Here is a 15,977-nt window from a genome sequence, read left to right on the forward strand (position 1 = left end):
GCATGGTTGGGCCCTCTAAGACACAGACAACACAGTGCAAATTATTAGGATCAGTCCTACTCACATCGGCAATGGCTTCAATCCAGCAAAGCACGGAAGTGTGTGAGTAATCCTAGTGAAGGTAAGCATGTGCGTAAATGCTGTGTTTTGGATCCAGACCACGGGGCATGCTTTAGAGGGAACTACCTTTAGGAAGAGAGATATTATTTCATTCTTCATGATCAGTCGGTATTCTCTGTCTTTACTGAGAGCTGCTAGCAAGAGTGCCTAGATAGTGCAGTTGTGATAACGGGTATGGTGACGTGGCTACCTGTTCACTGGAAATTGGACTGATCTCACCAATGCCGTCACTTCCAATTCACATTCAGTCCCAATGTATATAGTTCATGTCTGCCAGAAGAAAAAGTAACTTTGATCACACCTGAGTAGCAGAGTGGTTTATTTAAAAAAAAAATCCTGGACAAAGAGAAAAAGGACTTGTGTTAATTTCTTGCTAACTTCTGAGGGGGTTGTTTTTTGTGTGTGTTCTGTAAATTCAAAAATATCATTAAAATACATTAGAGCATTCTTAAAGGGAAAGAATTCTGCATCAAGCTGACAGCTAGAAGGCTGCTTAAACATCTCCCTTTAGGAATTATTACCATTTGCCAAGTTCCTCTTATGTTTTGTTTATATGCATTTTCCAGTGTGGGTTTCTTTCCCCCTGAATTTACTGAATAGATATATATATTTGTGTACCATGAAATACACTTTTAACTGTATGAAACAGAAAACAGAGGAAAAAACCCTATTTCATTAATATTTTCTTTGGAATACTTTTTAAAGAAGTTTCAGGATGTTAATTATAAATTGTATACCAGCTATAAAAGATGCATCAAAAACTTAACTGAAATCCAAACATTTATAAAATAAATCTTTAGGCCATCTCATGAATAAAAAAAAACCCCATTGCTGGCTTCTGTCTGATATTTTCTGTTGTAATTGATGACTGGCCTCCTTTAAAGTACTGATATTAAAGTATTGATGCTTAATGTACCATGCATTTGTTTTGAGTTCCTACCCCCTTGTTTCTCAAAGAAGCCAAAATCTAAAATAAATAAAAATTCCTCTTAGTTCTGAAAAGCAGAGGAGTAAATTAGAGAATAAGACATATTTTTAAAAATTCAACTTTACCTGCCTTCTGGCTTCTATATTCGAGCAGTGAAGAGTGGTTCATTAGGCAACCTAAACACAGTGCAAACAACTGACCCTGTGAGAGTGATGTTGATTCCTCCCAACCTTGTATCAGAAATGAGTCCCACAGCTCCTTGCAAAGTAATTGGTCTAATTAGGTGGTAGGAAGGAGCTTCTTTAAATTCCTCAGAAATTAAGACGTGTCATCCGCTTAACATCTTAACATCTGTTACTGCCTCTTGCACATTTCACCACCGCACAGGTCTGAAGGAGACTTTGCAAGTCCCTTTAGACAAAAAAAACAAACAAACTAAAAACCTTTGAAACAGAGAAGAAATTAGCCTTTCCTTCAGTGGGATGAAGCATATAAGGCATTTCGCCCCATCTTTATTTCTCAATTTGGTGCATGTTTGCCTGGGTGAGTACGACTTTCTCTTTGTTAATAAACAAAGAGAAGGACATGGCATATCCTATAGTAATCCTTACTGATGGGATAATGTGGTCCTGTATTGTTTCCTGAGAGATTGATCACTGTGCACGTTACCCCCTCCTCCTGTTTGCATATTTTCAATTTTGTTTCAAATGGGCTATTTTGATTTTTAACTATGAGTGAATAGAATGACAACTAATTTGCTTTCTTTTTTTTTCTTTAACTTTATTGTCTGGCAGCAAGTAAGTAACTGTTTAATTATGGCTTATTGCTCATTCAGTAGGTGTAATTTAAAAATATGTTTAGAATATTGATTAGGTTATTACTTAGCCATTGGCCAGGTGTCAGACATACACACACAGAGTGTATGGGAGCTGTATACAGAAATGGTGAATGGTCGTGAAGGTTACTTTGCAAGACGCAGCTTCTGAATGTTTGAGGCTCTTTAAATATATCCTGTTTAGTTCTTTTTTTCTACACTCATATTCTTTAAATGCTGCTGTGCAGTATTTATGTGAATTATTGGTACAACACCAGAGGGGAGCAATTTAACATATATATAATTTAAAAGGTAAAAAGTTCATGAGTGTAATTGGATATGTTACATACAAACTCACATTATTTCCCAAAGGGCTCATCATTCTTTGTACAGAGAGAGAGGCAGGATAGGAAATCTTGAGTTACTGCAGTTTATGAAATGCTTTTCTTTGGGTTCTGCTTTGTTTTAATTGCAGCTCAGGCAAATTATGCCCCCTACTTCTTTGATAATGGAGCCAGCAGCACTAATGGGAACATGGCACTTCTCAGCCTTTCAGAAGACACACCTGTTGGTCAGTATCACAGTAAATGTGTTTAAATAAATTCTAAAATTGCTGTCCTTTGTTGCCTGAATCATTACAAAGGTATGGGAAAGCATACAATTTATTTTGTTATGGTGTCCATTAACATATGCCCAAAATGTTCTAGTACCTCTGCCTTTGATGCACTTAAATGTTATTCTTTCTCTCTTTATAGACCTCACTTTATTTAAAATGACTTGTTTGAATGCAAACTGCATTTTGAAATCCTTCTTCTTCTTCTCTCCCACACTATTGGTCACTTGATTCACCCAGAGCATCTGAGCATGAGTGTTGTGAGGTCATAAATGATTTGTGAAATTAAGAGAGATTCTTGTCTGCCCAGGCAGATGTTTATGGGAAGAGAACAGAGTTGTTGATAATTATTAATGACAGCTTAACTTTACATTGAAATGAAAATAAGAGAACACACATGAGGTTTTTCTTCAAATAATTATCCTTTTTATGTTTAAAGTAGAAATGGTTGAATATTTACTGTCACAATATTTTTGTGATTTTTTTTTTTAATTGAAAAATTTGGATGTTTTATTTCCCAACTAGCTCTACTTTAAAGGTTTTATGGTTTAAAAAAATAGCATAGCAATGCATCCAAATGCAGCTGGAACTCTGTTTTGTGTTTACTCTTGTCTGGCTGTAGTTACTAGCTTTTCAATGAGCCCCATAAAAGATAGGCACTATCTGTTCTGGTTGGAATTAAAGTAAACGAGATTTTAAAAAGTGCTCAGCATTGGCCTAGTTCTGCTCCCACTGTCATCAATGGGGCAACACCATGCTTTGGAAAATCTCACCCTAAAGTTTCTTCGGCGTGTTTTGTAACAGGAGGTGTTTGTCAGGGTGTGGTTGGGAAAGTATCTCCAGCCCACTCTTGTTTGGAGTGCTATGTACTGGTTGCTTCTACTCCAGACACATCTGCATTTCAGTGGTGGTGAAGATCTAGCCAGTGGAATTTCACTCTAACAAGAAAGGACCAATGTAGCAAAAGTGATCCTTCTCTTCCTTTTGGGAGTGATGGCACGGATTCTCTTCAGTTTCTGCAGCTGTAGGACAAAGGGCCACTCCCAGTGGTGGCAGGCTACAGCAACACCAGCCTGAGGTCTGGTCTACACTTAGGTTTTAGATTGGATCATGAATTTTAGGTTAACATAGTTACATTGCTCAGGTGTATGAAAAATCCATATCCCTGAGCGATGTAGCTATGCCAACTTAAACCCCGGTGTAGATGCAGGTAGGTCAATGGAAGAATGCTTCCACTGACCTAGCTACCACTGCTTGAGAGGCGATGATCCTACAATGATGGAAAACCCCTTTCCGTTGTTGTAGGCCATATCTACACTAAGAGATTATGGCTGCATAGCTATGGTGCCGTAGCTGTGCTGCTACAGTCCCCATAGTGTAGACATGGTCTGAATCTTCTTTACTCCTTCCTGGGCTCTGTGACATGGGGGATCAGAGTTTCTTCTTCAGCTCTTCCCACCAATGGGAGAGTGGCAACATCAACCAGAAAAGAGGGGAAGGAATGATAATCCCTTGGAATGCACCATTTAGCACATAGTTTATCATGTTAAGGGATGCATTTTCCAAGGGAATTAGCTCAGCTGGAGCCTGCCCATGGTGACCCTGAGTTTCACTATAAGCAGACTGAAGCTGCAGTGCCAGTGGGAATTTCCTCAGACTCCAGCAAACGAAGGCCAGCACCAGTGTACCCACACAAAGCAAACCCCCAGTGCAGTCAGGAAAGTTGTGATTTGCATCAGTGGATACTACCCCTGATACTCAGGTAGATCCCAGCTTTTCTTGTCTACACTTGGGGTTTATTCTGGGGAAGCTAAATCAGTGGCTGGCCAGTGACTACTGGAATCGAGGCAAAATCCCAACACAGACCAAGCCTATAAGAGACTGAAAATCCATTAATATACAATGAAGCAAAATGGGACTCTCATGCCATTTCAGGCTGGATGAAATTCACCCTGATGCTAAGGGTTCACTCAAAAATAATCAAATCACTTAAACCCCAGGCAGGGGCTGCAGGTTGGTAGGTGGTTAGGAGCAAGAGAGGGAGAGGGTTTTTTTTGGCTTAGATCTCAGGTGGTCTCAGACTCCCAGCTAGAAGTGCCTCTCTGATAGGCAACTAACTAGGCTCAGAAACTTAAGAAGATGCTGGGCAGCTCTCATAAGGGGAGGCATGGGATTGCTGTCCAGAAGCCAGGAGATGGTGACCCTGCCATTTAAGTGCTTCTCTGAGCCTCTTTGGTCTGAGATTTCCTTGTCTGAGTGGGCTGGAAGTAGCATGAAAACACCTATTCTGGCAGTACTTTGGTATGTTCCTTTCCAGTCTTGCTTAGAACTTGGATGTGCCTTGAAGAAAAATGAGAAAATAAAATCAGAGTAAAACAAATTTACCTGCAGGCCAATTCAATGCATTCCTCTGTTACTAATTTAACAGATAGTCTAGATGTGTAATGGGTTTAAAAAATCTCAGAGTAATTTCAATGGTTCACTGTCAAACAGGAAGGAAATATCTAGTGGGGTCCCGCAGGGGACTGTCCTAGGTCCAGTGCTATTCAATATTTCCATGGATGACACCAAGGTGGAAGGGGTTGCAAGCACTTTGGAGGACAGGATTAGAATTCAAATGACCTTGAAAAATTGGAGAATTGGTCTGAAATCAATTAGATGAAATTCAGTAAAGACACGGTCAAAGTACTTCACTTAGGAAGAAAACATCAAATGCTAACTACAAAATGGGGCATAACTGGCAAGGCGGTAGTACTGAAGACAAGCATCTGGGATGATAGTGGATCTTAGACTGAATGTGAGTCAACAGTGTGATGCAGCTGTGAAAAAAGCAAACGTCATTCTGGGGTGTAATAAGAGTATCATATGTCAGACACGGGAGGTAACTGCTCCCATCTCTTGGCACTGGTGAGACCTCAGCTGAGTACTGTATCCAGTTTGGGGTTCCACACCTTAAGAAAGATGTAAACAAATTGGAGAGACCAGAGGAGAGCTACAAAAAATGTTAAAGGTTTAGAAAACCTGACCTATGAGGAAAGGTTGAAAGAATTGGGCATGTGTAGTTTAGAGAAGATAAGGCTGAAGGGGGACCTGAAAACAATCTTCAAATATGTAAAAGATTATTATGAAGAGGAGGATGATCAATTGTTTTCCATGTCCACTGAGGATAGGACAAGAAGTAATTGGCTTAGTTTGCAGTAAGGGAGATTTAGGTTGGATATTAGGAAAAACTTTCTAACTGTACTGATCCTATAAGCACCTGAACAAGTTACCGAAGGAGGTTGTGGAATCCCCATCACTGGAGGTTTTTAAGAATAGGCTGGCCAAACACTTGTCGGGGATGGTCTAGGTATCCTTGGTCCTGCCTCAGTACAGCGGGGGCTGGACTAGAAGAACTCTTGATGTCCCTTTCAGCCCTACATTTCTATGATTTTTTTTATTCTAAGGCTCCCCCAAGGGAAGGATCCATGTGGAGCAGCTGCTTCAGTGCTAATGTACTGTTTATTGAGCGCTGCCTGTGTGCTGAGTATTACACTAAGCAAAGATCCCTGTCCTCCAGGAGGTTGCAGCTAAAGGGCCAGATTGTGGCATTATCAGTTACTATTGTATTTTCCCTTGTCCCTGTATGAATAATACTCTATTTGCTTCTGTTTATGACAGGAGGGGGCTGTTTGCTTGTACCCACCGATAGGATTTTGGTTGGATTTTTAATTTACTTCTTTTTCAGCAAGTGGAGTCAGCGTGCCTAGGATAGCTTTTTAATTGGCATTAACACTGTGCTGGGAAGTGTTCCCAGGGCGTTAACGATATGGAGAGCTTGTGCATTCAGATATAACTCATCCAATATTAGGAGCTGAGACCGAACTGGAAGAGAAATTGCAATCAATTCAATTTCAATGGCACATTAACTGCCCAGTAGTCACATAGTCAAGTGTATCAGTTATACCCGGAAAACCAGCTCAGGAAACAGTAGGGCATAAAGATCAATGAACCCCATTGTTTCCTATTGGGAGACCTCAGCAATCTCAAACTTGACATGAATGTCAATGTTTCATGTTACCTTCAGCAACAGAAATTTCCTGCTACCCTTATAAGAAAGTCCCTAAAAACTGCAGCAGATAAAATGCATCAATTACCATAAGAGATTTTTTGATATGACTAGTGCATAGGCTTGCAAAGAAGATGTGAGATTATATGGCTAATATTTGATTTACTGTGGTGTTCCCTCCATGCAGATCCTCTTTTCCCCCCATAAAGGATGAAAACTGCAAAGGATGAAAACCTTACTGGGTTTTTGATCACTCGGTTTCCATCCTGCAGATGGTTCAGTGGGTAGAGGTGGATTTGCACAAGTTCAAGTTGAAATACATTCTCACACACTTGCATAAAATTCTTCTTCTGTAGCCCTTATGCTGCATTGTCTACTGGATGGTTATGTGTTTCTTGGGAGTGATATTATTATTTATTTGTATTGGGGCAGTTCCTAGGAGTCCTGATGATGGCACAGGGCCCCATTATGTTAGGTGATATACAAACACAACAAAAAGGAGATCCCTGTCTGTAAGAGTAGTTAGTGTATAAGACTTGGAGCCAGGATTTCTAGGTTGCCACTGGCTCGCTGTGAGATCTTGGGCCTCTTTGACTCAGTTTCCCCATCTGTACAATGGGTTTATTATTTGCTGCTCAGCGGTATTGTTGGGCTTAATTAAAGTGATTTGCTTTCCACAGATGAAAGGTATCACATATTGCAAATGTCAGGTGCTATTTTTATCACTAATGTTCATGGCATCTGAAACTCCCAGTATAGCTTTTTAAACAGATAATACAACTGGAACAGCTGCCACAGACAAATGTGCTAGAAACCCACAGCAGGATGTCTCAGAGAGGTAGAAGAAATCAGCTGGAAGGCAGAAAAACAGTTACGCATTTGGAGAGGAAATAGACACGATAGAGATATATAAGGTTGAAGAGACAGAGAGTGAGAAATATAACAGTGAGGCAATTAAAAAGTGGAAAGTTATAATGACATAAAAAGAGTGAGAAAAAGACTGCATTGACATTGAAGTCATTGGAGTTAATCCAGATATTTGCCTGTATAAATGAGAGCAGAATCTGGCCTGAAACGTGTATAACATCAAGACAGATTTTCAGAAACAAAAACATTTGAAGTCAATGGGAGCTGCTGGATGTTCATCTTTTTTGAAAATCAGTTCCCTTATATAGGAAGCTAAGTCAGGATGTAGACACCTCACTGTGACACCCCATTTTTTGAGAAAAATCTCAGACCAAGTTTTTTCTTTTTTCCCCTTTTATTTTATTTTGCAGTAAAGCAAAAATAACTTTGACTCCTCTGTGCCTTTTCCTAGTTACTTGGTGAATTACAAAGTTATATTTATAATTTTCCTGGGAGTTTTTAAATGGAAAAGCCTAAGGAAAACATGATTTGGTTTGCAATTTTGTGCGCCTGTTTTCCAAACTCTACATACTCACTGGGGATGGGTTAAGCTGGATCTTGGCAGTGTGTACTACCAGCATACCTCCTGTTCCTCTGTTACGCTTTGCAAAATTTAAACTTTTACTTTAAGAAAATACTACATATTTAGCACTTCCAATAGCAGAGGTTGCCATACAAATGAGACCTGATGCAGTGCAGTCTGACTGAATCTTCCAATAGCCTCTCAAAATAATCCCTCTATCCTTGCGGATAACCAAATATGCTGAGTGTCAGCTTCAGATGCCATATTGCTTGATGTTCCATAGCCCTTTAGCCCTCTGCTCCATTGTGTTCTGCCTGTGATAGGTTTAATTTCTATATCTGAAGAGTGAGCAAGTGATCTTTGAAAAGCTTTTATTACAAAATCTGAGAAAATACAAGAAAACATTCATGGTGCATAGTTGCTACTGACAGCACCACAATCCACAGCACATCAACTGTAACCTGCAGCAGCATTGTCTATCTCTGCTGCTAAAATAACCACATGTGCTCTATTACAGACATCAAAAAGATATTGAACCGCTGCATGATTTTAAGCTGCTTTATAACTTAGGGTGAAAATCTTGCAAAACTCAGTGTTTCTGAATGGTTTTAACTAGGAACCAGGCAAAACTTGGTGGTTTCATCAGACAATACACACTAACCTTGTGTGAATCCTTAAATCTGGAGCCCACCTCTGCCACGTTTATTTTGAGGAGAGCACAGTTCACCTCTGTGGGCTGTGCTTGGATCATTCATGCTGCCACTGGCAGAGCCAGGAAAAAAGATCTTCCTTCTAATCACCTTGCCACACAACTTCATCAGCCACGATCCTTCCTTTAGGAGAAGGAGCTATAACTTTTTGTGGGCTGTCCGTGGTATAAGCAAATTTCACTGTTCACCCAGCCAGTATAGTTACTCAGCTACAATACTTTTGCCACAATGTAAAATATAAGTTTCCATAAGCGTGGTTTTGTGTATTGAACCCTCAGAATTTCAAGGGAGAAAAGTTCTGAGCATAATTTTTAGAGTTGTTTGTGGTTCTTACTAGAAAGAATGATCTTCCTAGTGGTTAGAGGATTGGACTGAACCTCAGGACTCCTTAGTTCTACTTCTGACTCTGGCACTAACTTGTCGTATGATCCTGGGTAATTCACATAACTTGTTTGTGCTCAGTTTACCTACCCGTAAAATGGGGATAACACCACCTGTCAGGCCCAGTTAATTGATGTTTGAAAAATATTTTAAGATCCAGGGATGAAGGGTGCTATATAAATGCAAAGTAGGATAATGGACTTTCAAGGATGTTGCCCAGTAAATGCCCCACAATGTTTTGAAAATGCAGTTCCCTCAGAAAATGTCACTTTTGATAAAAGGAGTCAATTCACCACACAAGCTGGCACCGTCTTCTCAAGTATTTAAAAATAGAAATAATATCTCTTTTGGCCATCTTGTAGGTGAATTAGACTGATTAGCTTATAGGATTTATTCATTTGTGTGCGAGTGAGTGGATGGTTGGGTGTGTTGTATAAAGAATTTAAATGAAGGGAAAGCTAAGTGGAAGAAAGGAGGTTGACATTTATTTAGTTCTGAGACTGGGTAAGCCTGTGGTCATTCTGACATCTCTGTCAGGGGAGAGTTCAATAGTCCAGGTCCAGCTCTTGTGGAAGTTGTCTTCAACATTCACGGGACTCCACATATTGACTTACAGTTCCATTGTTCCAATGAGGCATAGCTGTCCTGTGAGGATGGGCAGCAGTCTTCTTGTCAGCTTCAGATGGAAGTGGGCATTTTAATGCTCTCATGGCTGGCTGGGCATCCAATAGCATTGAGGATCCCAATAGTGTGGACGATCTTAACAATCTGGGCAGTTACCCTCAATAGTGGGGAATATTACAGAGGATACAAATCATTCAGAGCTCTTACTTCTTCCTACCAGCATCACCTCAGCCTTGCTTGGGTTCAGGATTAGTCAGCTACTCTTCATCCAAATGAATTGTATGAGGGAAGAAGATTAACTTTGTGGTATTCTGCAGCTGAGGGCTCTGGAAGGGAAGGACCCGTTGCCCACACTGATTATCTGGGTTTAACCAATAGGCAGAAAATTATGAATCATAACTATTGAACTGTATACTTATGATCTGGTGTTTGCTTCTGACCTTAAAATCTGTGACTCTATGAATAAATTCCTAGAAATTGGAGCTGGTTTACAAAACTTCTCTAACCATAAAAAGGAGCTAAATGCATAAGAAATAGTTCATTGAAGACCTATCCTGGTTGAAGTTACCATTGGGAAGTCTTGTGGAATGACTAAATCTATCTTTTCAGGTACACATGTGTACACTCTGAATGGAACTGACCCAGAAGGAGATCCTGTGACCTACGGAATGACCTATGAAACTGGGTCAAGAAGTTACTTTGCCATTGATGCAAATTTTGGAAATGTCACCTTGATTGAGGAGCTTGATAGAGAGGTAAAGCACAATGAAATAGTACCTATCTGCATGTTTCTATAATGGATTCAAGTTCTTAATTTGATTAGTAGTTTTAAGGGAGAGTGTCAATTCAGACCGTGGTGTAAATGGTAACTTGAAGTCTTTCAGTCATGATTTGAAGACTTGAATTACTCAGTCAGAGGTTATGGGTCTGTTACGGGCATAGGTGGGTGAGGTTCTGTGGCCTGCAATGTGCAGGAGGTCAGACTAGATGGTCACGACGGTCCCTTCTGCCCATAAAGTCTGAGTCTATTTGGCCTCCAAATCATGTAAACTTATTCTGCAGTCTAATTGTATCCATATTAATATAATACAGTATATTATTGCACTTGTCACCTCCTTTTCCAGTTCATTTATAACATTGCTTCTACTACAGAATCTTTGAGTACCCAACTGTTAACCTCTTAGAATCATAGAATATCAGGGTTGGAAGGGACCTCAGGAGGTCATCTAGTCCAACCCCCTGCTCAAAGCAGGACCAATCCCCAGACAGATTTTTGCCCCACATCCCTAAATGGCCCCCTCAAGGATTGAGCTCACAACCCTAGGTTTAGCAGGCCAATGCTCAAACCACTGAGCTATCCCTCCCCCGTCTTGCCAAATAGAAAATTCACTGTTTATTCCTACTCTGTTTTCTGCTTAGTTCCTGATGCAGCTAAGGTTCTCTAATCCTAGGAGATAGAATCTGAATTTCTTTAGGATTCTCCCAGATGTAGGATGAGTTGGGTTCTCTGTAATTATTTTTCAAGGACAGATTGTTTATGATACCAAAAATGAATATTTCTCCGCATATATGCTCTTTCCCACATACACACACAAGCATATTTTCTTAGGTGTCGGACCCTCAGTTAAGTGCCATGCTGCCGCTGTTGAATTTCCTTAAATATTTCATTTGGGACTGATTACAAATAATGGAAATAAAAGTCACTAAAATGGGTTAAGAAACATGTATCCAGTTAAATGAAAGCCCTTCCTGTCAGCTCAGGATAGTCCCACCAAACATGGCATATTAGGCAACCTTGTTCCAAGATCAGATGCTCTAAACTCCTGATTTGACCTGTTTTCGGGGAAAATCCTTTTCAGGTGAGACTGCCCAATGTTTATTAAATCCCTTAAACCACTGTACACCAATAAGCAGAAGTTTCACACAATACCTTTTTAGTTAGTATTTTCTTGAAAAATGCAAAGGTTGACTTCCAGCAACTCACACATAGGAATTGCTGGATCAAATTGCCTGGTCCAGCTAGTCCAGCATTCTGTCTTCAACAGTGGCCAACACTGGATGCCTCAGAGGGAAATGCAAGAAATCCCACAAAATGCTGATGTGGGCTAATTTCCTCCCCCCACCCCATGAAAGACTCATCCTAATCCCTAATAGTTAGAGATCGTCTTATGCCCCAAAACATGAGGTTTTATTTCCTTTCCAATACTCACTTCGTTAGTGTTAACTGTTATAACTCTGGGTATTCTTGCGATCCATTTAAATACGCAAAACCTCCTTGAATAATTTTGCTAAATACTGGACCTCTGTTTAAATGAATTGCCTTTGTTTGCAGAAAGAAGATGAGATTGAAGTTATAGTCAGTATTTCAGATGGCCTGAGTACAGTGAGTATTCACATGTGCCAAAGCTTGTCAAGCTCACCCTTTCTGCATTAGCCACCTTTCATACTGTATCTTGTTATATAAGAAAACATGGTAGAAATGAGGGTCTTATGCTACTTATGCTCTTTGATGAAATCACAGTAACTCAGACCTAAATCCAACTCCTTGCAGTCATTTCAAACTGATTTTAGATTCTGTAGTCCAAGGCAAAAGTCTGACTCAAAGTAGGCCATAAAACCATGGTATCTTTTCATACAAGGTGTCACCTTAGGCTGAGACAATAGTAGGTCTCAAGCCCAAAGAAGGGATGGGCCTGGTAAATTTTTGGAGACCTCTAATGAAAAATTCAGTGTTGCAGGAATTAGTGTTGGAGAGTCAGTAGCTGGTATTCCTCCCTTTGAGTCACTAGTGAACTTTCATGGTATGGCGTTGCACTATGAAGCTCTGTTTTGCTTGGGGTGCTGTTTTTGTTTGTTTTGTTGTTTGTTGTTGAAGCTCTTATTATTAAGGGCCTGATATCATTTTCACAAGACTAATTGAAGTGACTGCACCAATATCCTGACCTAATTCCACTTGAGACCCATACATTTCCCTGTTGTTTTTAAGGCACAGGACTGGTGGTCAGAAAACTTGGGTATTACTTCTGGATGTGCCACAAAACTATCCGTGGTAACTTGGGCAAGTCACGTAGGCCCAGATCCTCAAAGGTATTTCAGCTCCTAACTCCCATTGATTTCAGTGGAAGTTAGGCACCAACATACTTTTGAGGATCTGGGCCTTAATCTCTGTGTTTTCATTTTCTCCTCTGTAAAACTGGAATAATGATTCTCTGCAATGATTCGCTCCTCTAAGTAAGGTAGTGAGAATAAATGTTTAGGAGGCTCATATATAATGAGCAGTGCCATAGAAATCTCCTTAAATAAAAGTATCTGGATCAAGTATACATCTTTACTTCACAAAAAAAGTTGCACTTTTGCTGGGAATTGATGTTAGCTACTGCATTCCATCCCAGAAGGGGCTCCTTTATGTTGGATGTCAGAGTGAGTTCTCTAGGTATAAATGGAACCAGATTTTCAAAGTTAGCTGCATGCATTTGCACACACCCAATTAATGCACACTAACACCAGTGGTATCAAATGAGGTATCTGTACACATCATAGCCAGCTAAATACCTAAGTAGCCTTGCCTATGCACAGATACCTCATTTATGTGCATGCATCAGGTATGTTTTGAAGCTCTTGAAGAGTCTAGTAAGTGTGAAACTAACTTTGAAAATCAGCCCCATAATCTGTTGTTCATAGAGTGCCCTGAGACTTTTGAAAGTCATAATATACATCAATAAATAATACTCTCAGGGAAAGCTTTACATTGCCTTTCTTTTGGGGGGGGGGGGAGGAAATTCTTTAAGAAGCCCATGATGTTCTCTCTTTCCATTTTCCTACTGAATTATGGTAGCTTGAGGACATTCCACAACAAAGCAGTTTTCACTGCTATTGAACTCCTTAGCCAGTTGGGATCATAGTGTGCAAATGAACAAGCATATGGTATAATTTAGTTTATTTCAATAAGTGTTTATCATATTCCACTCCAGGTTGCTGAAAAAGTCCGAATCCTTGTTACAGATGCTAATGATGAGAGTCCAGAATTTATCAACACACCTTACATAGTCCAAGTCCCAGAGGTTGGTTGAGGGTTTTTTTCATGCTATAAGTACGTTTGAATGGGGAACAGGGAAAAGAAGCGAATGTGTTTTCTGTAACATCCCATCACTAATGTGATTAACTCAGTGTTTAGCTGGTTAGGTTTTGAGTATCACTAAAGTGTACGGTTAGTGAGGAAGTCATGCTGTGGTGTTCTCCACTGTCTGAATGTGTGAGGTCTCCCATGGGAAAGCTGTGATGCTTATTTGCACACTGTTTTCCACAGGAAGCCTGCTCCTGCTCCCATTGAAGTCAATGGGGATTTTACCACTGACTTCAATGGGAGGAGGAGCAACATCATAGAAGAAGAAGATTTCTCTGTCTCCTTGACCCCTACACAAACATTTCTCTCTTCCCGTTTCTGCCCCAATCTTTCCCTTATTTTTAATATATTTTCTTCCTCTTTCATCCCATAATTTCCCTCACTTTCATCCCCACTCATACATGTGCCCATTCACTCTCCATCACATTCTGTGTTTCATTCTCTGCTGACTTTCAATCGCTTTTCCTTCTACCTTCTGAATCCCCCATTCCGACTTGCCTTTCTATTTTTGGTTTCTCATTCCTTTGCTGCTTTCCAGCCCTCTCTCATTCATTCCTCATTTCTTGCCTCTCTCATCTTTTATCTCCCATTACTCTGCCAGTCCCCCTGATTCTAGTAACTGTTTTGATTCACAGAACACTCCCTCGGGGAGCAGTATCTTTAAGATCGAGGCAGTGGACAAAGACACGGGTTCCGGGGGAAGTATCACCTACTTCTTGCAGGTATGGGTATTACATGTATGTTTAAAAGTAGTCTCATTTACTGAGGTGTTCAGGCCCCAGGAGGATAAAAACAAGGCCATGGAGCTTGTTAGAAGTGTCACCATAACAGTAGGAGTGATCCCAGAAAATGCATGAGATAAATAGATTCTAAATTAATATGCACCTCTAGGAAAAAGCTGGGGTGGTTGACCATGGACTGGGAACTGTTAGCATTCAGCTTCAGTTCAGGATTCAATCATCTTCAGCCCTACTCCTGCCTTCTCTGATCCCTCCTCAGCCTCCCTCAGCTGCACGTGGTTCTCTGCAGTGCTTCAGCTACAACACTCCTTCTGCTTCTCAGTGAAGTCAGGGTCATCTCTCCTGGCTACCTGTTAGGCCTGGTCTACATACGCATTGTATAGCAGTAGAGTTAGTTGGTTAGGGGAGTGGGGATTTTTTTGTTTAGTTTTTTTACTGTAGTAGTTCTACTGGTACAACCTCTGGTATAGATGCAGTTAGATCAGAAAGAGGTACCTTAGACCAGTATAGATTATTTCCCTTCCTGCATGGAAATAAGCTAAACCAGTATAAGTACATGTACACCAATATAACTGCATACACAGCAGGGGTGATGTACCACTGTAACTATGCCAGGATAACTAAAGCAGTGCAACTTTTATACTAAGTAAGGCCTTAGTGTGGGAGGAGGAAACAACACGGCTGAATTATCAGGTGGGTCAGAAAACCTCTGTTGCACTCCTGATAACTCTGGATAAGAGTCAGACAGCGGAGAAAGAACTCTCTTGTGACTGATCCTGCATTGTGGTCTGATAGGGTCCATCTGCCAAAAAACTAATACATACAGCTAAATATTTTTCTGTTACCCCCATCATATATATTCACACGTCCTTTCATTTTTGCTGCTCTCCTCCTGCTCATACTTGCAACACTGATTAACTTATGCAGTGTTTTAAGGTTCTAACAGAACATTTGTCTCCTGCCACATCACTGGCATTCTCATATTTCCTGCTTCCTTTTCTATTCCCCACTTATTCTCTTTCTTGTTTATCGGGAGCATAGGCAAGTAGGTACTATCACTTTTGCACTATCTCAGTGAAGAGAAGGACAAACAAGGGTACTGCCTTGAGTGAACTAATAACAGCTATTTAATAGGCATGTTTGAAAGGGTTGACCACGTTCCCTCGTCAAGACAATCCTGTAAAGAAAAGGTGGCTACAACCTGAGCTGCTGTTGCTAAAAGCTTAGCCTGCCGCTGAATAATTTTGATTCTCCCCAGTCAGAGGAAGTGGTACACATAGACTAACTCATTCATTACAATATCTACTTAGACAAAAGTGAGTGCAGGATCAATGTCTACTTGAGAAAATGCAAATATTTATGTAGGATTAAAGCTAATTGTCTTAACATGAGATAACTGAAAGAAAAAAACATCCTAAACCAAATACTGTAATCAGCCAAAAAAGAC

The 15,977-nt window shown here is 40.3% G+C and overlaps 1 protein-coding gene across 1 annotated transcript in view; it reads left to right on the plus strand.

The window, feature by feature from the left end:
* Nucleotides 1-1,424: 1,424 nt before the first annotated feature.
* CDHR1 (cadherin related family member 1) overlaps nucleotides 1,425-15,977 on the plus strand; it is a 58,089-nt gene continuing 43,536 nt past the window's right edge. Inside the window, exons 1-6 of the mRNA XM_034774968.1 lie at nucleotides 1,425-1,591; nucleotides 2,338-2,433; nucleotides 10,277-10,422; nucleotides 12,000-12,050; nucleotides 13,639-13,728; nucleotides 14,426-14,512. Of these exons, the coding sequence (XP_034630859.1) occupies nucleotides 1,531-1,591; nucleotides 2,338-2,433; nucleotides 10,277-10,422; nucleotides 12,000-12,050; nucleotides 13,639-13,728; nucleotides 14,426-14,512 (531 nt within the window). The 5' untranslated portion in view covers nucleotides 1,425-1,530. The remainder of the gene's footprint in view (nucleotides 1,592-2,337; nucleotides 2,434-10,276; nucleotides 10,423-11,999; nucleotides 12,051-13,638; nucleotides 13,729-14,425; nucleotides 14,513-15,977) is intronic.

Source organism: Trachemys scripta, chromosome 7, assembly GCF_013100865.1.
Source record: "Trachemys scripta elegans isolate TJP31775 chromosome 7, CAS_Tse_1.0, whole genome shotgun sequence".
In the NCBI taxonomy this organism is placed as follows: domain Eukaryota; kingdom Metazoa; phylum Chordata; order Testudines; family Emydidae; genus Trachemys; species Trachemys scripta.